The following is a 23069-nucleotide window of genomic DNA, read 5'->3' as shown; positions in this document are numbered from 1 at the left end:
AAAAGAAGAAGAAAAAGTAAGAGGAAGCAGTGGCAAAGGTAGTTTGGGCCTTTTTCTATTTTTTCCCCCAGCTTTGATAGATCCAAAGTTAGGTTTTGAAGGAGTGTTAGAGGCCAAGCTGCTGATTTGCCTATCGGAGTGAGTCACTAACTAGCAAAGTAATTGCATGGATTATTGCACACCCACCAACTGCAAGAGCAGATACCTTGCAGGGGTGGAGGTTACCTTCTCCCACAAGGTTCTGGCGCAGTTAAGCTAACCAAAGTGCTGGTGCTCGCGAGCAGGGCTGCGCTGCCTCCCCTCGCAGCCACCAGCAGCTCCAGCTGCTGCCTCTTGCCTTCAGCCACGGCAAAGCACTTGCCTTGTTGACCAAAACGTTGCGTGAAGGATTGAGAAATGGAACCACTTGAGCCCTACGGGACTCTTCTGTCCCGTAAACAATTACCGTGGTTTATCAAGGGACCCGGCTTGTTTGTCGAAGAGGTAACTGAGCAGCCTTCCTTCTCCATGGGGTTTTTTTTTGCCCAGGACTTTGCCCTGTGGTTTCTGCACTGAGTCCGTGTAGAAAATTGCTGATCCTACATCTCCAGTTACGTTTCATAGATGTTTGCGAGTGGAGAGTGTTTTTCACCGAAAGAGGCTTGTGGCACTTGGCACAACCAGCAGCGACTGGAGGCCCTGGGCAAGGTGACAGCGACTGAGCCGCGTGGCCTCCTCGTAACATCAGTGACAGCTGCCCCTATTTTTAAGAAAAAGGTGCAATAGATACAAGCTGCAAAGTGAGATCACAAAATTACAATTTCCTATGCAACTCCTCAGTATTTATACAGGATTGCATAGAACACCTTTTAGCTTTTTCCTTTCCTTTTAGCTTTCCTTTCCTGTGTCATCCTTTTGGCAGAAAATATATTTTCTGCCAAAAAAAAGGATAATAAAACGTTGTTCGTTTGCCTGCCTGCCTGATYTATTGGGAAGAGTAGAGGGAGCTGACTGAACAATGTACCTTTTTTTTTTTTTGGTTCTGATCATTCACCCTGAAACCTTATGTATTATTCCCTCAAGTTTATTTATTCAGTACCTTCYATTTATTACAGCTGCTGAAACCAACCCCTTGAAAATTTTTTAAAAAAGAAAAGCAAGAGACTTGTTCCTCTCATCATTTTAGAAAATCTTAGCTCTTAGATTATGTTATGTTGAGCTGTTGTGTATAATTTATGGAAAGGTAATAATTTGTGGTTTAAAGGTTTCAAAAAACTAAGAAATTATTGTCTATATYAGTACTGCCCTATTGAGAACAGGTAGCGGAGTGGTAATAGACTGTAGAAATGCCCAAGATAAAAAGATACTTCAGTAGCCTCCAGAGGGATAAGTGCTTCTGCTCCTTGGACTGGATGTRTGGCTCTCTAATAATTATTTTGTGCAGGATGTGTGGATAGAGGCATGGAGATTTTCTTGATTTTTTTTTTCTTCATTCTGAGCAATTATGTTGTAGAGAGAGATAAATTCAAAGCACAGCCTGTTCAGAATAGAAAGGTTCAAAAAACACAAGTCTAAAACAAACAAAGAAATGCATAACAAAATAAAAATAACCCAGTCAGTGCAGCAAATGGTATGTAGATTCATAGGTATTGGAGGCAGGCGAAATTCCCAAATTTGAATTGCCCTAATCTTAACCTGAGTATCTGATAACTAACTGATAACCAACCTCCACAGATTGCGAGTCTCTAAAACCTGACTGCAGAAGAACCCTGGAGCCATAAAAGGATATTCCAAATTTTATTTGGCCGAGACATAAACTTTAAAAACAGTGCCCTTCTTCTCCCGTTAGTTGGCGTGGCTGCTGGGGAGAACAGAGAAGCGCCTGTCGAAGGGCTCGCCGGGTGCGCGGCACGTGCTGCCGGCAGCGCCGCGGCAGCCACTGCGGTGCCCCGCCGGAGAGGGCCAGCGGCTCCTGCTTGAGGGCTGGGCTCAGCTTATCCTCACCCCAAAATGCACTCCGGAGGGGGTTGCTTTAGGAGGAGCGTTGCCAGCAGGCCTGCCCCTCTGCTCAGCTCGGGGGRGGCCGCACCTGGAGTATTGGGGGCAGTTCTGGRCTCCCCAGTATAAGAGGGATGTGGAGCCTCTGGAGAGGGTCCAGCGGAGGGCAACTAAGATGATTAAGGGATTGTAGAATCTAATGAGAATGTAAAGAGGATGGGGCCAAACTCTTCTCAGTGGTGGCCAGTGACAGGACAAGGGATAGCGGGCACAAATTGAAACAGGCAGTTCCATCTCCATGTGAGGAAGAACTTCTTCCCTGTGAGGGTGACAGAGCCCTGGCACAGGCTGCCCAGGGAGGCTGTGGAGTCTCCWTCTCTGGGGATCTTCCAAACCCGCCTGGATGCCGCCCTGTGCCCCGTGCTCTGGGTGTCCCTGCTGGAGCAGGGGGCTTGGACTAGGTGATCTCTAGAGGTCCCTTCCAACCTCAGCCCTTCTGTGATGCTGTGAAATGCTGCCTGTGGCCTGTGGCAGCAGAGCGGGCCTCCTCCCGGCTCGCAGCGCAAGGAGGAAGCGCCAAGGCCGTCCCGCCAGGCGSCAGGGCGCCGGCACAGGCGCTGCTCACGCATCCGGCTGCATCGCCGCGGGCCTCCGCACATGGGGCTGYGGGAGCTGTGGGAAATTTGGGAGGTCTTAGCATTGGCTTGTGTTTGGCCAAGTAGGCAGCAAAAGGTAGTAGCTGTAATTCAGAGTAGAATAGAATCCTAATTCCCACCAGTGCTAGGAGAATGAACATGCTTAACATTTGTCACTTTAGTTACACTTCTTTTCAGTAGTTATCATGCTAGTAAAGGCAAGTTCAAATGGCACTTTAGATAAAAATTATTTCACAAGCCTGGCCTGAAGAGTGGGAGAATGGGAGCATGAATTTGGGCTTGATGGAAATTGAGCTTCATGTTTTTCTAACCAAATTCTTGCAGGTTTACGGTGCAATTCTGTTTGCAACTGAAGGAATACATAAAATAAGTAATACTGTGGCAGCTTCCACATCCCAGTTCCTGGGAGGCTGTGGGGTGACATCAGGATAGCTATTAAAATGTATGTTCCATCTGGAAGGGAGACTGGAAGGAATCTTGATAGAATAAAAATTGTATTACTGACCTAACACGAACTTTCGTAGTTTGTAAAGGAGTTAAATGAAAAGTTCTGTTTCCAAAATATAAGAATGTTKGTTCATAAAGATGTGCAGTTGTTTAATCTCTGTCTGTTTCCAAAATACAAAAAGATTTGTTCACAAAGATATGCAGTTGTTTAATCTCTACTAATTCTTATTCCCTATTTAGACAGCTGAGAAATGAAACAATTCCATTTTTTTAGCTACTTGGGGGAAAAAAAAAGAGTTTCAAGGGGGAGGAGGTTTCTAAGGTAACAAACCAATAAACAAGTTTATTTCCAAAATAAGGAAAATTAAGTTTGAAGTACATGCTGTAATTTCTGTTAGGATAAAGTAGACAAGAGTGCTTTGGAGGTTCAGTTGCGCTGCATTGTCCTTTGCTCTATGTATTTTTTTCCTCTTTTATATCAACTTGAAAGTATCTGTGGAACTGGGTGCACACGAAGATCCYTACAACATTACTTCAAATTGTAGCAAAAAATATACTCCTGATTATAAGCACTCCAAACTGATGTAATAGATATACATTTATGTATATCTTAAACTCATATTTTAAAAAAGAAAAGGAGCCATAACATGTTTGTGTCACTTAATCATTTTTAGATGACATATGAATATATATGTAGAGCAAAAATTATATGCAGGTGAAAAGGAAGCCCAGAAACTTGGGGGATATTTCTGGATTGTGTCTTCAGGAAGGAGAAAAGCTCCAGATACGTCTATATTCATTAAAAAAAAAATAAAAAAATAAAAAAAAGGAGATACTGGATATCACATTTTCATTCTGATCACATCAAAATTTTGATATTCATATACCCTAATGTTTTCTATAGATRGTTGGATTACCAATGTAAATTAATTTGTCAAGTATAACATATCTGTAATTCAGGAGACCCGAGACATCATTGCTTGCTTCTTTAGCATTCATATTAAAATAGTACCTCAAAATTTAACATTTATCAGTTTATAGGTATACTAATAGATGTAAATATTTGTGCGCCTCTATCTCTAAGGTGAAGTTTTGATGGAACAACTCCGTTTTGTTTTTATGGATATGTCATGGTGTGGTGGGGTTTGTTTGTTTGCTTCCTAAGCTTGGGCATCTAGGAACTCACACCACTAAGGTCACAACTYGAGGTTGACGTGGTCTTTGCGAGGCCTGTGCTGCGTTAATCTGCAGTCAGGTTCTGCATGTGGGCCCTCTGCTCCAAGGAGGACCTGCCCCGAGGAGGAGAAGTGGAGAAACACGTTTTGCAGGAGCAAATCGGCCTTCTCCAGCCTTTCGGGAGCTCTGGCRCTTCCAGGCAGCCCTGGCTCTGGGAGCAGGTGGCATCCATCTGGACACCATGTCCGGATGGCAGGTTGGGCAGAGGGTGCCCAGTTGTGGAATTTGAGGCTGCTATAGTAAGAGAATACAGTAGGAGAGAAGGGGTTAAAAGGCAGTGTGAGAAGTTGGATCGAGGAACTCAGTGTCTTGAAATGAAGCAGGATTTTTCTGGAAGGCTTTAGTCACCTGGGAAAAAAGGATCGGGTAGCTGTGTGGGAGGCAATTTGCAGACAAGTGTACTCCTCTGCAGTAGATCGGTACATTTTAATGAGGGAAGGATATTTGCTCGGCTTTGTAGGATTTGCTTTGGGCTGGAGGTCTGGAAGTCRTTTGGAACAGGCTGCTTTGAGAGGTGGTGGTCAGGTGGAAATATTTGAAGCCTACAACATGGAAATCAGGTGTTTGCAACATATTTGTAGGGTCTTGGGAACCGAGCTGTTTTCACTGAAAATTTCCCTTTTTCCAGACGAGATTTTATGTGTAAGTAAGGCTCGGAGAGAGGATGTAAGAACAGACGAGAAGTTGGAAGCTGCTGCAGCCGTGATTTTTTTTTTTTAATTTATTTATTTGTTTGTTCCCCTTTGCGGCTGTCTCTCAGTCTATCCCTCCCRAAGGAGAGGCAGCCTCTGCCACCGCCAGGTTTGCAGAAGACTCTGGGTTTTATCATATCAGTCATTATGACTTGGCTCCACTTGGACCATTCTTTGTTTTTTTTTAAATTCTCTCTCCTCTGCAGAAGTGCTCTCCATTACATGTGTCACATTTGGCCTTCGACTTCTTAAATTCACTGTCTTGACCTTTGATGAGCTTGTCTTTGCTTTCTTGCTACTGTGGGGAAGGAGAGCTGACACTAGTCATAGTGTAACTCCAGAACGTGGATCAGCAGCGTTTGAAGCCATCCTTACATAAGCTGTTAAAATAACAAAAACAAAATAAACGTGTCCCCGCAGTGCCCAAGAAGAAATTCCAAGGGCAGTATAAGCTTCTGCCAATCTCTAGCAGTGTTTCCTCCTTTTCTCTAAGATTTTCTGTCAAGACACCCACTTCAACATCTTTTCACTAAAGCTTTTAAAAGAGTGGGGTTTGTTCCCTTCACATTTCACACGATATGTGAAAAACATAAGAAAACCCCGCATTTCTGTGTRTATTAGGCACCACCATAGCCATGTTCAAACTTAATTTAAAAATGTATCTTCCATGGTTTCCGGTGGCATTTTCTTCCGAAAATCTTCTCCTTCTGCATTTTCCTTTCCCCAAAAGCATTGTCAGCAGCTGGCGGTCAGTTCCTGAAGAGCAGAGCAGCCTTTGGTGGTACCTCATGGAGACAGGATCAGGGATTAAAAGCCCCAAGGCACAGCATTACCAGCATCTCTTTTGCCAGGAACATTGTTACTTGAGACAAGTTTTTAATCCTAAAACGATGTGGAGAACTGTCAAACACACTGTGTCAACTAAATACCAAGTTTACAGAAAACTGCAGATTTCGGACATTTACAGAATATTTCAACAGAGTGGTGGTTTTTATAGTCATTTTACACATAGGCAAAATGTACGGTGAATAAGTTCTTAGTTGTGTTTTGTAAATTTGTGCCTGACCAAAAGGATCTGTGATTTAGTAGACTTTTTAAGCTTTTAAGACATTACAACCAACTTCTGTSTTTAAGTTGACATGTTACATCAATACTTCAGTTTGGACAAAACACAGATTCATTCTGCAAATAAGGATGCATATTTTTTTTAATTTGTTTGACCGTCCTTGGTTTGATTTCATAAAGCTTTAGCGGGAAGAATTTAGCTGTGGTTTGGCTTTTTATTCTGACTTGGAGAATCGGACTGCAGCTTTGGAGGAGGAGGAAAGTTGGAAGCCTTGTCCTGCAGCAGGAGAGCAGCAAGAGGGGCACCCAGCGCTGCAGCTGCGGCTCTGTGCCGTACAACCCAGCTAGGCCTTTGCCATCATTGAGGCCCTGGTTCCCTTCCCAATGACCCTGAAACCAGCTCGCCGGCACGAGCACCCGAACCGGGTTGCAAGCAGAGCTGCTGGGAAGAGGGCGCCTTGCCAGGCGGCCACGTGGAGRAAGCACCAAGGAGCAAAGAGGCTGGAATTCCTGCCGGCAAATCAGTAGGTTGCGTCAGCAAATGCAGAAGTCCTGGTTTGGAGGGAAATGACACCGTCGTTCAAAAGTTACGGACTGATTCTTTTCTCTGCTAACCTGCTATTGATAAACTGAGTGGCTTTTTTCATCACTTCAATGCCCTTAGCGTAACAGAAACATGAATCAATTAAAAATTAAGTGAGCCTGCTTCTAGGTAGCACTTGTACTGCTGGTAAATTTTACACCCGGCCTCGTGTGAAGTTTGAGGGCAGTCTTGGTTGCATGTGCTGTACTAGGAACAGTGTTGGCAACCATCCGCCCAGGGTATTTTGCTCTAATGTTGCTAGTAAATGCTTCTTGCTTTCCGTCTATAATGGTGCCGTTTCTCATTCTGCCAAATTATGAAGCATGAATTTTGGGGGAAGGAGGAACCATGAATGCTGGGGGAAGAAGGAACAGATTTAGGCTGAGAGTTGAAAAGATTGAGAAATGTTCTCTTATTTGTTGCATTTCCAATTTTCAGGAGTTCTTTGAACATGCCAAAAAGCTCTGGGACGACGAAGGCGTAAAGGCGTGTTTCGAGAGGTCAAACGAATACCAGCTCATCGACTGTGCACAGTAGTAAGTGTTTATTTTTGCGCAATTAATGGCCAAAAGATGTAATAATACATAACAAGTTTGAAAGATGTGTTTATAATTTCCGGGATCTGTGAGTTTTGTAATGCAGCAGTTAACATTTTATTTCTCCCTATATGCTGAGTGTGTAGAGCAAAAGTAATTGATGCTTTTATCATGGTTACCATTATTATAAACTAAATGTTTTGCCTTAAATATTTAAGAGGTAATAAAGGTTAACATGAAAGAAAAAAAAAATTAAATAATTTTGTATAACTATTAAATTTGAGATGGATTTCCACAGAATCATTTCATCTGAACGTATTAAGTTTAAGAAATTAAGAGTTAACCTAGGGATTCAGAAATGTTTTGTTTTAAATCCTGAGACCCAGGCAGTGGTGAAAATTGCACTATGTTTTTACATGCAATTAAGATTTTTGATATTTTTACCTAACAAAATGCATACCCACATTACTATGATATGTCCAATATATTTTCAAGGGAAAAAAAATGCACAGTATCAGTACAGTAATATATTTTTTATTCTCACCTTCGCACACTTTGCTTCAAGCAGTGCATGTGTGTAGCACTAATAATGCTTMGAAGGGAGTCAACTGACTGGAAACTTTCTGGAAAGAGCTGCGGAGCAGGAGCCTGTGGAGGTGCAGATCCTAAATCCACAACACGCTGATGAGAACAGAACCACTAGGACATGGTACCTTAGCGCGTCAGGGCTGCCAGACCCAGGCRTCCTCAGGAGCAGCAGGCCAGCACTAGGCTAGAGCTTGGCCAAAACCACACATTTCATGTGAASTGCTGCTCCCAAACCCCATGGTCTCGCCGTTTCTGTGTGATTTGGGGTTCGGGGAGCGCGCTGCAGCGTGCTGTGATTTGTGTGACTGGCGGCGTGGTCAGCAGCACCGCCACAAGCCTGTTGCGGCACCCGGAGGTTTGTTTTGCTGCCCTCAGTGCTCTCTGCTCCCAGCAGAGAAAACCGGCTGGGCAGCCGGAGGAGCTGGCGCTCTCCTGCCGCAGCGGGGAATTTCAGTGCTCTGGGTCATATTTTCTTTTCTCCCCTTTCCAGACTATTTTGGGGAAAGAGAAGGATCCGGCAGTGATTCATCAGCACATGGAAGCGAGGGAAAATGACATATGTGTAGGAAGGAACTCGTTTGACCTCTGTGGACAGAGTTTACCAAAGTTTGGGCATTTGTTCAGAGTCCACACTGGCTGGAAATGAAAGCAGTGGTTCTGAATGAGACCAGAAAGAAAGAGGGGAAAAAAAACACCCTACAAAAAAAAACTCTAGAAAGTTGTCCCAAGCTTGTGATTTCTGGGCTCTGCCACCACCACCACAGTGCTGATCTGACCTGTGCTTGCTGCAAGTACTGACTCACTGTTCACAGGATCACTTGATGGACTGAAAATAACAGGCCAAGAATATAGAATTATGACATGTATTTAAATTACATTAATATAAAGYTTACCTTACTAATCAGCAAAGGTACATGTCCCTCCCAGTCCAGCTTTTAAGATGTGGTATTACTATTAAGGGAACCATATTTAAGGCAGTATTGGTGAACTTAAAGAAGTCCCTCAGCACAAATTTTGACAAAGAGAAGAAGAACGTTAAGGCTCTGTGTTACACCTAAAGAGGAAACACAGATGGTGGAAAAAAAATAGCAGATATAGAATCAAATACAATGTCCTGGAGCATAAAATAAAATTTTAATACTTTTTTTCCCTTAAAACTTAAAGGAAGAATATTWTTTTTTCTGTRTYTTCCCCTTTCTAACTGGMTTTCTTTTTCTGTGGCTGAGGTTTTTATCAAGAGTTTCATAGTATCAGTTGAGTGAATCTCTATATTATTTTTTAGTATAATCCATATAGTAGTATTTAACAGAACTTCTCGGAGCTAGATTATTTCACCACAGCTTTGCTCATTATAGTTGTAAATATAAAGCTTGCACAATCCTCCTTCCTCTTAGTGTTTTATAAAACAGGGCTTAATGGTTACATATCCCATATTTAGCAAATTTARACTTTACGTTTTGTGACCTACCTGAAGATGTAACCGTTAAGCAACTCTTCCACATTTACAAGTCTCCTTCTTAGAGCTGTAATGTGAAACTTAGSAATCTGAGCTTGCTGTTCTGAGTTTTTCAGTCTTTCCCCATAAGTGTATATGGTTGTCAATTTAAAATCGTGAAGCAAGTCTTTGCAGAAAAAAAAAAAAGATACCAAAAGTATACCCAGCRCTTATTTGCACTTCCATCATGTCTCAAAAATTAAATGAGTAATAACATAGTCAATAGAAAAGCAGTAGAAGAGCTGCTGTATTTTCGCTGCATACTTGTATTTATATATTGTGCAACACCAGCAGTTGCTCTGCTCAGAAGGACTTTTCTCTGCTAGCRCCAGAGGGACCTTGTTATTGAGAGATACATCAGCCTTCCTAAGCAAAGCGTGTGGGACTGGGTTAGAAATACAGCTCTGAAATGCATGTGCATTTTCTTACATGCACTTAGGAAATACGAGGGTGCTATCTTCCTGGTTAAATAGGACTGGATGACAATTCTTCCCAAACCTACCCATGGTCATTTTAATTGAAAAAGACAAAAAAAGGGAAAGAGTGTAATGTTGATGTACGTGATACAGTGCAGTTTTCAAATATCTACAATGCTTTTGTTGCACTGCCTTCGGGAGGAAGCATCTCAGGTCATCAGTGATGTCCTTAACTTTTATTTGGCAATGCAATAAGAACATTATCAGTAGGTCACCACTAATTTCTCTGTTCTAAAGCCAACCCAAAACAAAACACCAAAAGCAATCCTGCTAAAAATAGTATTTACATGACATGTTGGATTGCCAACTTCAACATACTGCACATYGCTACTAGTGAATTGTAAAGTCAGCAACTAACTTGCTGTCCATGAAGTGAATTGCAAATACACTGTGTATTATAATAATTTAATTTGGCCATGATACAGAGCATCTGTATTTTTAAAACTTAGCCTCATTTTATTTATTACTTCAGGAGAAATATTACTTGCATTTTAAATAAAAAATAAGAAGCAGTAGACACAAAAGTATATTATTTCTTTACTTTGGGGAAAGCAAAGCAAAAGCAAAATTGTTTTTGCTTTGTCTTCATGCCCTTTTAAATTATTGAGGTGCTGTTTTTTCATGAAAATGAGAATCAGGGACCAATTATTAGGCTATTTTAATATTGTTACCTTCAGCTTATTTTCCACTAATTTGATTAAGTGTATATTCACACACTTTTTATTCTACAAAATCTAGCTGTACAAAAGACTTTCAGATTCTGATTTTGTTCTGTCATGGTATTGACTGATCTAGAATATAAATTGTACATTAAATAAACGATATTCATTAAAAATTTCTTATCATTCTGGGACAGTTTTCTAAAAGCTGAATAATTGTCTATAGGATGAATGCAGCTCAATTGCAAAATATTTACTTTTCTTATTTGTTATTGAGTGGTTAGTTTTTATTGTGTCCATGAAAGGGAACTAAAATCAAACTTCTACAAATATAGCGCATATCAAAATGAATGAAGGTCTGGGTATGAAGGTCTTGATTTATAAAAAAAAAGAACAAAAAAGAAAAGTCTGCATAAATCTGTACGCATGTAAATAATTTATGACAGTGAAGATGTATGATATTTCCTTTTACTTAACCATTGCATACAAGTTGTTACTACCTGACAGTTTGTCACTATAGATAGTGTGTTGGTATATAGTGTGTTGGTTTCACTCTCATGCTAGTAAAAAGAAGGTTTCTRTATCATAAGCCCTCTTATTTTACTGCAAATCTGATTCTGCCCTAGTTGCTGGCTGCTTTAGCAATCCCATAAAAGCCAATCATAGAATCACTAGGGTTGGAAAAGACCTTCAAGATCATCAATCCAACCAGCACCATGCCTCTTAAACCATGTCCCTAAGTGCCTCCTCTACACGTTTCTTGAACACTGCCAGGGACGGTGACTCCACRACTTCCCTGGGCAGCTCTTCCAGTGCTTGACTGCTCTTTCCATGCAGAAATTCTTCCTGGTGTCTAACCTGAACCTCCCCTCATGCAGCCTGGGGCCATTTCATCTTGTCCTATTGGTAGTTACTCTGGAAAAGAGACCGACCCCCAGCTCACTATATCTTCCCTTCAGGTAGCTATAGAGAGCAATGAAGTCTCCCCGAAGCCTCCAGACTAACTAACCCCAGCTCCCTCAGCCACTCCTCATRARGTCTGCGCTCCAGCCCCTTCCCCAGCTCCGTTGCCCTCCTTTGGACACACTCCAGCACCTCAGTGCCCTTCTTGTAGTGAGGGGCCCCAAACTGAACACAGTATTCGAGGAGTGGCCTCACTACTGATCCATCCCTTCCCTGGCCCTCCTGGCTGCCCTGTTCCCGACCCCAGGAGGCCGATGGCCTCTCGGCCCCCTGGGCTCAGAGCTGGCTCACACTCGGCCGGCTGCCGACCGGCACCCCCAGATCCTTCCTGCCGCGCAGCCCCCAGCCACCCTGCCCCAGGCCTGCAGCGCCGCACGGGGCTGTGGGGACTGCAGTGCAGGACCTGGCACTTGGCCTTGCTAAGCCCCACGCGGCTGGCCTCAGCCCATCGATCCAGCCTGTCCAGATCCCTCTGCAGAGCCTTCCTGCCCTCCAGCAGATCAACTCTTCCTCCCAGCTTGGTGTCATCTGCAGACTTAGAGAGGGTGCCCCCATATAAATTGTCAATAAAGATATCAAAGAAGACTGGCCCCAGCACTGAGCCCTMGGGAACACTGCTCATGACTGGTCACCAGCTAGATTTAACTCCATTCATCACTACTGTCTAGTGGTGTTACTGTTTGCTAGGACACCTAATGCTGGTGCCCTCAGAGAGCAGTAAAGTTGAAATCTTTTGCAGAACATCAGTAGGCACCAGGGAGTATCATACACAGTGACTCCACACAGATCATCCCTGGTCTGGGGACCTAMGTCTGTTGTCTTAATAAAGTAGGAAGTGAGTTGCGTTAGTTTGGGTTACTGACATGTCAGTTTTTCTATTAGAGCACAATAGGTGCACCATAGGTAAGCAGTGGTGCACAATAGCACCATAGGTAAGCAGAATTGGGCATTTTGGGAACGTGGTAGTRGGAAGCGGAACCCAAAACCAGAAAATCTAGTTCTCTTTTTAGGTCGCACACAGTTTGCCCAAGGCGTAATTCTTAGAGGGAAGAAAAGTGGGAAAAAAAAMCAAAACAGACTACTTTAAGGTAGGTTTCAGAGTTTAGTTTTGTCTCATGGCTTTCACACAAAATAGCTACATRTGAGTGCGTACGTGGGTGGCCCTAGCTGGAGAGGTTGTAGCACTGCATTCCTCTGCAGGAGAACTAGACTAAGGGTTTAAGGGTAGCCTGCCCTCAGCCAGGACTTAATCCCAGTTCGTCAACCAATCTTTTGTCCTTGATAAAATATGCCACTTCTGATACACTCAAGTGTGTAGGCCTAAATTAGCCCCAGTGCAAACTTCTGTGCTAATAAAACTTGATTATTCAAGTTCTCAGAAAAGCAAACACGACAAATGTGAGCTAGGCCAAAGAAAATGGGTTTCATACTTAAGCTAATATACATGGAAAAGTCACATTTCCATGTGCTTTTTTCTGCTGTTATCCAATGCTTAGGAAGTTTTAGCCACCCTGTGACACTAGATTTTTGACAGGGCCTATTGAATGGCCTGTTTTGCTCTTGTCATTTTTTCTTCTAAAGCTGAGCCATTTCTTACCCGTGTTGAGGAGAGGACACTCTTCCACGCTACTCCTTGGCCTTGCTGCCCAGCAGGGCCTCCACAGTGGCAATCCAGCTTGCTCTGCAGCCTGTTCCCTCTTGGAAGTGCGATGGAAAGCAAGGAAGGCCCTTGGAGCTGCTGCCCACCCACAGCACCTTTGCAGCACGTTAAATGAGATTTTCTGCTTCTTTGCAGCAGGGCTTYGTGGAACCAAGCATATTTCTGGCCTCCCCTCATGCTCTCCCAGACGTGCGGCCCGGTCTCCTCCGTGCGCACAGTCATCCCTCATTTCCTCCTTACGGGCCGAGGTCGGCACCGTCCGCCTCGTGTTGCGTGCGGGTGCGCGCGCGGCTGCGTGCCTGGCTCTGCGTGCGTGGGAGCGCTAGGCTAATTCCAACACTGGCAATTAGTGTGGCTTTAGGATTTGTTATTTCATACAAATGCTTCTTACCGCCGGGGATTTTCCTGGAACTGGGTATATTATACTCCAAATTGGATTCTGCTAATACCCTCACAGAGACAGGTCGCAACCCTGCTGTGTCATCTTGGTGGCCGTGAAATCCTTCCTGTGGTATCCCCCCCACACCAGATGCTGAGGAACCCAGGCCACTTGTGGCAGCACAGTTTTTCTGAATGTTAACCTTTTCRGTGCCAAAACCTACCTTGATTCCTTGATTCCTCCTCCCCTTTTCCCTTGGAGGTACCGCATACAGTAATAACTAAGAGTGCCATGGTGGTGTCAAGTGTTTTTCCATCCTAACACAGTATGAGACTTTAGCTCTCCTTTTAGAGTAGGTTTACGCATAGACTAGCAGAATTTTTTTTCCCTTGCCATTAGAGCATAGGAAGGAGGTGCTTCCTATCCACTTCAGCTTTATTGTTTGTTTGTTATTCTAATTTCTGTCATATACAGCATTAAGTCTAAGGATTATGTCTATTTGTCCCTGTGCTCCCTACCATTGTATGCTATTCATCTCCATCTAATTTAAGAACACAGAGATGTTAAACAAAATAATCCCTTGGGCACTCTTGAGATCTGAGCTGAACTTTGGATAAGAAATTGTACAAACTACTTAATATTTTGCATGCAACTCTTCCTCATAATCAGCTGTACCATTTAGTGACTGGTAGTTACAGTCACTATGATGTATTCCATATCACATCTCTTCTACAGATATATGTGTATTTGGGTACTCTAGATTTGCATTGGATTTGGATACTCTGGCCTGTCCCAGGTTTCTCCGTAGTAACTAGTTTGGCGGGTTTGGAAGATCTCCAGAGATGGAGACTCCACAACCTCCCTAGGCAGCCTGTGCCAGGGCTCTGTCACCCTCACAGGGAAGAAGTTCCTCCTCACATGGAGATGGAACTGCCTGTGTTTCARCTTGTACCCACTGCCCCTTGTCCTGTCACTGGCCACCACCGAGAAGAATTTGGCCCCATCCTCCCTACATTCTCCCCTCAGGTACTTACACATTTGTCATTGATGAACAAGTCATTGATGAACAGGTCAAACAAAGTTGAAGAAGTTGAACAGGTTGAGAAGAACTACTAGTAGAAGAATTACTATTAAAACAATTGAGCCAAAGRTATCCTTACACCAAAAATATATTTACATAGCATTTTTTTGAAAAGTTTCCCCAGACTATTAATAGAGACCAGAGAAACTCCTGCAAAATGGTAACCAACTGCTATRGGCTGAATTACATGCATGTATGTTACACTCAGGGCGTTAAGAGCAGTGGTCTTCTACATCTGTSTGCATAGATCTTCGTAATGAGGGCTGCTTGTGAGTCATCCACATCAAAATTGTAGCTGGCGAGTCCCCTGAAGATGGAAAATATAGTTATGATGTATAAATACACGTTATATTTCAAGATGATCCAGCCTGTACATAGCCTGAGCTCACTCACTGAACCTTCTTCCTTGCCATTAAGGATTTTTGTAGCCCTGTAGTAAGGATTTCAACAGCCCTTGAGCCTGTTCTACCGAAGGAACTGAAAGCAGTTTCCTTATGATTTGCATTCTGTGAGAAGGTGGCCAGCAAAAGGCCAAAAGAGCCTGAGCTGGTGTGCTTGCAGATAGCTGGGGAAAACTGCAACTGGAAATATGAACACAGTTACTGCTGAAGAAAAATGCTGATGGCATCAGATTTCTGCAGACATTTTATCTGTAAAATCCTTAATGCAGCAATTTTCTTTTAAATTGGCAATATCTTAGATAAGAAGACTAATAATGAGAGTGCCCACACCAATTCAAGAGGAAAAATGTTAAGGCAGTGCCAAGTCCTTCATTTCTGTCCCAGGAAGACTATGGAGCATGGAGTTTGTGTTCTGTGACATTGCTTGAGACAATATCCCAAATTATTTCCCCAAAGTCGCCTGTCTCTGTTAGTCCCTGGTGCACTGCCAGCTCCGTGCTGGGAATGATTTTGGTGCCCTGCTGCTGCCGAGCAGCTGGACCCTCATGTTCCTGGCCCCGGGAGCACCCCGAGGTGCCTTAGGAGAGCAGAGGGAGAGCTGGAAGGAGCAGCTGGAGAATTAGGGAGGAGGAAGGAGGTCAAAGAAACCTATTTTAAGCTCTATTGAAATTATTTAAACCTGGCTATGACATTTATTTTCAAAGGTAGCATTTTTTCAAATCTGGCTTCAGGTTCATATTAGAAACCAGCTTTTTATTCACATACTAGAACTGAAAAGTGTGACACATCTATAAACTCTCTTTCATCTTTGTTTTTGTCTTTAATAAAATTGCTGGCATCATAATGTAGGAGAAGAAATAACTAAATGCAAAATATATATAATAAAGTAAGGCAAATTTACTGACTATAAGATAGAGAATATTATTTTAAATGTAGTGATTTTTCAACTTTTTTACTGCTTATTAAATGTAAGACAGATATTTTCTACATAGATGAATGATTAAATGTTTTTTATTAATTAATGATGTTTCACTCCTCATTTTTCTAAATTATTGATGGCGATACATGAAAACCAGAATAATATAATTTTCTTCTCTTGCAGATTCTCTTTAGGTTAACACATAACTCTCATTGATGATGAGTTTATTTCATTTTTGTTCCTAACCTGTCAAATATTATCATTTTCAATCATAAAAATTCATCGTATAGAGTATAAGCAAATCCGGCTTGGTTAATTCCCTAGCAGATTTCTTCCACTTAACTGATTCAAACTGTAAGCCTTAACCAACCAAAAAATTGTTTTTTAATGATAGCAAAAGAGGTGGCTTATATAAATATAGAGTAATTACTTCATCCGTGCTGCTGACCCGTCTAAACAGCGATGCTGGCCAGATAGGACAAAAGTCATTCTGCAGTGCGTAACGCTTGCGTTTTTCACTGTTTACTAACTAGCAGACCACACTCTTGAGAGGCAGAGTTGTGGTTTGCTAAGATACACACTGAGAGCTTTCTGAAATAAGCCTCACATCCACTGTCCTGAATTTTTTTTTGCTCCCTTTTATTCCCCTCACTCATGAAAAAAAATCCACACACTTATCACCTCTGTGTTAACTCTGCTGAGCAAAATGCAACTGTGATAAGATAGTACTGGTATCTAGAACTGCAAATATAAGAAGATCAAGCAGCAGTGGGAACCCTCCAAATGCTTTGTAGTTTTCCAGTTTACATGGAATGGCAGTATGTAAGTGCCATTCCSAAGTAGCCAGTGTGGCATACTGGCATGTACCTGTGCTAGCCACCTCATTTCACAAGGGCTTTTCGGTGCCTAGAGGAAACCACAATACTTCTCAATTAAATTAAAAATAAACAAWCAAAAAAGAAAGATTCTAAACACAGCACTTTCTTCTTCTTTTAAAAATCATTTTTCCTGTTTACTAGTTTCCCTGGGAAAAGCCTTTGAGCTGCCCTRTATGGGCTACTTAACCAGTTATAAGCTATATGTTTTCCTGCRCACTTCTGTGTGCATGGTCTGTTTTCTGCGATATTGAAAGTGTCAAACAGGAAAACACGAAGTGTTTCTTAAACTCACGAGAAGTGAGTTTGAGTTAATTACATTTGAGAAAATAACATGGTGCCATTTGTCACATGTACATTTGTCCCCATTTACAGATCCATAAAGCATATAAATTTACATTTCCATTTATTTCATATCTCTGATCATAATTAAAGCGATGGGCTTTGCAAGAAAAGCAAAAAATTTCTTAATATAAGAAAGTTTCCACTTAACTGTTATAACTGTTACGCATTTAGACCTTGCTTTTTCACCTTCGTTTTAACATTTGCAATGCATGCCAGGTCTTCCCACCTTACCTMTGAAGTGTTTGGKTTGTTTGCTTTTKTTTTTTCAGACAAATTTGAGGTTTTATGAATTACTCCTCTCGGATACATGATTGTTACAGCCAAGTCATTGTCTTAGTAATTAGTTGAGACTGTTAGAAAAAGCATTCCCTAAGTATGGATGAGAACTGATTTTTGGAGTCTAAGGACCAAACAAATTTGTAACGAACATAGGAATGTATACTTTATCTCTATTTGAGGTGTTTTAGTCACATTTTCTAACTTCCTTTAAAGGGAATCATCAAAGCTGACTTGATTCTGTTGGGGAGAGAGTTCTTCCCTTTCTTGATAAACAATATTTTTCATTATTTTCAGGCRATTTTTTTGAAAGCCAGTCGAATGAGGTTTTAATTACTTTTCCTGAATGTTGGCACACACATTGCAGTGGTACAATGCAGAACATGTTAGTCTAAGACAGCAACTCAGCCCCATTTGGAAACACAATCCATTAAGTGAATTAGAGAACTACAAATTGGCCTGTCAGCTGAGCTCATGCACATTTATTTTTCTGTGCTAGTAGCAAGTATCTAATTTGGAGGTGCATTTTCCATAACCAGGCTGCAGAGGAACGCCCCAGACTTTCCCAGACTGATAGGCAGATAAAATATATGATCAAGCACTTTCGAAGCCTGAGCAAAAGTCTGATGAAGAAGAAGAAGACATCATCATCCTCACTGTATAGCTTTAATAGGTTGATATCCTTATAACAACAACAAGCACCGTTCTGCTGAATTTTTATGATTACAGAGGAAAGGCTGTGTTTATTTTATATCACAGCAACGAGTGTCACTTCGAAGGAATAAATGAAGAGAGTTCCTTAAAAACTCATATTTTTCCTATTAACAAGTCAAGGAAAGTTTAAATTACTTAAGTTACTAAGTTACTTAGTAACAAGTCAAGGAAAGTTACTTAGCTATGGTAATCACGTTGATTCTTTTTTTATTCCTGAAGTCTATATTATGAGCCATTGCTTTCTGTCAGCATCTTAAAAGTTCAAGTGAAATAAGACTGAAAAGAGTGGTTATCTAAAATATGTATGTAGGAATTATGAGTAAATTTCAGAAGGACATTTAAGGTCATTCTGCAAATTCTTGTGTTAGGCATATGCTTTTGTTGGTTTAGCACTGTTCAGAGATTTTAACAGAAGAAAGAGGAAAGTATGACCAGAGCCAATTTTATTTTATTGCAGAGAACATTAAGAATCATTTGTGTTTTTATTCCACTTTGTTTCTGTTGTTTGACATCAAACTTAATTCAGTCCCTTCATTTAAAAAATCATGGTTGCAAGTGTGTGCGTGCTCTGCATGGAAGACATCAGCTGCTTGAAGAGGTTAGCCTGTTTAGAAACTTCTCCTTATGTAACACAAATGTTACATGATTTGACACAGATTTGATTTTTTTTCTGAGGGAATTTTATTAAGCTGTCCTCTAGAAAAAACATTTTTTTGTGCCATTGCCCTAAAAGTAGCCTTCTGTGAAATATCTGTTTAACTACAATAACTGCAAGTACTTGTSATTCAATACAATACGCAAGGAAATAGGAGTGCTGAAAATTGAACGGCAGGTTCTATGGGTTTCCCTCGGATTCCTTATACTTGGATTTTCCTTATGCTTTCCATGCATTTTCCAACGCCCGGTCAGCATCTCCCTTTTCAAATAGCAGACTTCACACCAGAAGCTGATGAAAGGGCAGGCGTCCAGTTCCCTTCCCAGGGAGCTGCTCCGGCTGCGCCGCCTCGGCAGCCGGAGGCTCCTTCCGGATGCACATACGTGCACAGCCCTGTTTGTGCTGGGATCCACGAGAAGCCGCCGTTTGGGTGGTGATGTTTGCCTAAGCTAGCCCCGCACCAGCAGGTTTGAAGAAAAGAGGAGTGGAATGTAAAAGCTGAGAGATAAGAAAATAAAACAGGGCTTATACTATGCTGCAAAAAAATGTAAGGGCAAAGCCCCAGTGCTTGAAAAGGAAATTTTACACCTCAGACTAAACCAAGAGGGGCTCTTGATATTTGTCAGTTTGGTTGTAATCCCAATTTTAAGATAAACCAGACTGTGAGACTAAGCAATTTAAGGGTGTCTCTTTTTATAATTAAGTTAAATCTAATTTTGTCCACTTTAATACAAGACAACAATGATGTTGCCAGAATTTTGAAAAAGTTTATTTGGCTTTAAAGAAACCACTTCAGTTGTGTCTGCTTTAAAGGTATTGTCAGTCTACTTTCTTACATTCTTTCTGATTTAATTACAGATGTTTGTTATAATGGTGGGTTTTTACACAAAATTTCACTTGAGCCTCAATTAAGCAGTGGAAAAGAAAATATATAAACTCTATCAGTGAACTTCCTTTGTGCTTGGCATGACGAATAGTTGCCTTCCAGAATGAAATTTTCAAGTGTTCATTAGGTCTATAATGGCTTGAAAAATCAGTTCATTCCTTATTTTACTTTTCCCCTAACTGTATTAAGAAGAGAGAGATGCTCCTAAACAGTTGTTCCTAACTGCTAATGCTTGAAAAAGTGGCGTTTGAAATCCCTTCCAAGCATTGCATGGCTTATCTGAGAACAGGTTTCAGCTTTAATCTCCTTAGCATGAACATGCAGGGCTTGTGGTTTTGGGGGAGGTCAGGCATTTTTGATTTTCACAGAAATGTGTAGGACAACAACCAAATAAAATTTAAGGATGCTTTTCTCAGTGAAGCAGGCTACACATTCAGTATGTTTCTTGAYTCCCCGCCTTTGCCCCTTTCCTTTTCTTGTTTTCATCTGTATCAAAGAAAGTTTCAGTAACTCTTTAGAAGAATTTGTTTTGAATTGGCAGCATTTGTATCCTGGGCATTAGCATTCTGAAAGTCTGATTGTGCAGATTTGGGATGATCATGATGAAACTCCATTAACTTTCTTTCCAAATCCTTTGTAAAGAACATTAATTATCGGCACAGGTGCAGCACAGACTTCAGTATTACCTGGCATAACTGCATCGTACGTGTAGTTGTCAACGCAGCCATAGTAATTATTAAAAAACAGATCGTTAGAGAACTCTACAAAGCTGAAGTGAGAGAAGAGCACTTTGGCCACTGGCTTTGGTGAGTTCGTTTGTTTGTCTGTTTGTTTGTTTTTCCTGTTTAGGGAATATAAAAGTAAACTATGCTAGGGAAAAAAAAAAAAAGAGACACTTTTTTTTCCAGTATAACTTTTATCTTCATTCAGCTTGTTGGACCTATGATTTCTTCGTTTAAAAAGAAAACTTAATGTTTTCTCTGTAGTTGCCAAGAAGCTGGTATGTGCAGGGGTCTCGCTTTGAGGTAAGAGGTTCTGCAGAAGCGTTTGCGAGGCAGAGGGAGTAATGCCCATCACTTCCAATCAGTAAGCAGTACAACCAACAATACAGGTTTGGGCTTTTTTTTTTAGCTCCAATACTTTAAAAGTAACAATCATCAAATTACATTATGTAAAAACTGTGAAGGTGAGGTTTCTTTTAAAACTTATTCATAGAAATCAAATAAATTATTTAYAAATACATGATTCTTTGTCTTGGCAGGGAGCTTATAATAATATACAGTCTGTTGAAAGAATGAATACATGATGCTTAAAAATGATTTTAGGACTGCTCTTACATAAGATGCAAACAAATCAAACCTATTTAAAGGTTGAAAAGAAGATGGGGGGGAAAAAAAGGATTGTAGGTGGGAAAAATTACTAAACATATTTTACAAACAAGAAAAAAAGTATAAAGTATCTTTAGGTAGGTATGAGGAATCTTCCAGCCTGGACAAGTTTATTAAGTCTCTTTCAAAAAGATACAAAGTTAAGTGTATGAGGTTCCACAGCGGGCTTTTTTTTTTAATCTATATATTGATGGAAAAGAGCTTCAGAAAAAGAAATAAAATAAATAAAGGAGCACTGCATAACATCTTGAAAACAWTCAGACAGATGTTTTGCCAGATAAATCTGCCACTTCCACACCAAATAGTATGAATAGCACAACACAGACGAGTGCTCAAGGATGGGTCTAAGTCACACTGCTTCATCCTGAGCAATTTGCAAGTCTCCCCAAAAGGCAATTACAGTAACCTAGATTTGTATTATTACCATGAAATCATCCTGAAAGAGAACATCACAACAAAATAATCTTCAGATGTTCTCTGAATTTCTTTAGAAAGGGAATAGTTCTCCAAAATGTGGTTCTCTGAACACCCCAGCATGTGCAGTGGTTTTAAAATAACAGCCTTTCCCCACAGGCCAGACTGGTTGCTTCATCTTCCGTAGCCTTAATAATTCCAGAAGGCAGGTGGTATCTTCTTCACTAGTAGATGTACAGACATACTTTTTTTTTTTCAGGAAAGAAAAAATAGACTTTTCAAGAGAGATGTCCCAGTTTATTCTGCCTCTTGTAGGATTAGCTCATACTTGTGCCATCCTGTGGGCCTYCAAGCACTTGAGAGAGGATCTCCTTTGACAGGTCTGTTCCTTTGACTTAGAATGGTGCGTAGGTGCCCCACAAAATAATAGGCAAAATGCTCTGTATGCACAACAGCCTGTCCTCCTCTTCACCAATATAACTCCCTGAAAACCTGTAAAAGAGATTGTTTCTTCTTTGGAGGACTCACCTTCTGCAGGCCTCTGCAAGCCTTCCTGCTGTATACAAAGGGCCTTTCAGATTTTACTTTTATTGTCCGTTTTCATGTGTTCCATTGCAAGGCCCGTGACTTAGTTGTGGTCTTGATTGAAATTAGAACTGTAACTCCTTGTTTGGTGACAGTTATATTTTCCTTTCTTCTCTCYGCTTGCTAAGGGTACCTGCAGATCCATTTCTTTGCTTTACCCTGGTGTTTCCTTCTTGACAGATTAACCATCTGCCATAATATGGGCCTCTAAGTTCTTGAGGCAGGTGCTGCATCAGCTCGGTCAAAAACCAGTAAGGTGTTACACTTACCTACTTGTATACATAAACCTGGCCCATTATAGCTACTGTTCCCAAACCTCTTTGGTTTTTTTAGACTATGTTATACGTTCCTCTTGTTTTTGTAATTTGCATAGGCTGTTCATTCTGAAAATATCAGGCAACTGTAAGGGCTAGGTCATACGGTATTTTTTTTCCCAATTATTAAAAGCTTTCCACTTACACGCTAAGGACTTCCTATGTGTGATTTTGTTACTGCATCCTATTAGGGAACAGACCATTATCTGGACTTGGAAATTACCTTTACATTTGGGCTGTGTAATGCAATCCTCTTTTTCTATTGTTCATAATAGTTTTGTTGTTGTTGTTRTTATTTTTCCTTTAAAAAAAAATTGATGCAAGCCTGCGTCTTCCCTGCTTCTTATTGTGGTGACTGCATTTTGTGCAGACATGTGGCTCTTTCTTTATACCTTGTGATGAAGGAAGAGAATGTCATATGTAGCGATGCTGTGTGATAAGTACTAGATCTGGGCGTGCATGACAGAGAGCGCACTGTTTCCAGAGGAACCACAGAACTGATCTTTTTAAAAGAAGGGGAAAAGACTCCTTTTCATTATAGAACAAAGACAGCAGTACAATCAGTATTCCATGTTTGTTGAAATGGATCTGCTTTCCACTAGGAGTCAGCCATAAATCTGATAGGGAAATATTGGCAGATGGAAAACCTTTGGGCAAGTGTGTTGTGGGCAACCCATACCATATCCCTGATAAGACATAATACAGTGCATTTTGGCACTGTGACCATATTCTGTAAATTGTTTCCAGAAGAGAGCTACATAATGTAGTAGCAAATAAAACTTTACTATCCTTACGTACACTTTC

General features: G+C 41.1%; 1 protein-coding gene across 1 annotated transcript in view; it reads left to right on the top strand.

Annotated features, from left to right (window-relative positions):
• Positions 1–23069, top strand: part of GNAL (G protein subunit alpha L) — a 118685-nt gene that overhangs the window by 54677 nt on the left and 40939 nt on the right. Inside the window, exon 5 of the mRNA XM_026033859.1 lies at positions 7095–7192. Within this exon, the coding sequence (XP_025889644.1) occupies positions 7095–7192 (98 nt within the window). The remainder of the gene's footprint in view (positions 1–7094; positions 7193–23069) is intronic.

Source organism: Nothoprocta perdicaria, unplaced genomic scaffold, assembly GCF_003342845.1.
Source record: "Nothoprocta perdicaria isolate Ctin4 unplaced genomic scaffold, notPer1 scaffold_134, whole genome shotgun sequence".
In the NCBI taxonomy this organism is placed as follows: Eukaryota; Metazoa; Chordata; class Aves; order Tinamiformes; family Tinamidae; genus Nothoprocta; species Nothoprocta perdicaria.
This window is presented reverse-complemented; position numbering and strand designations above follow the sequence as displayed.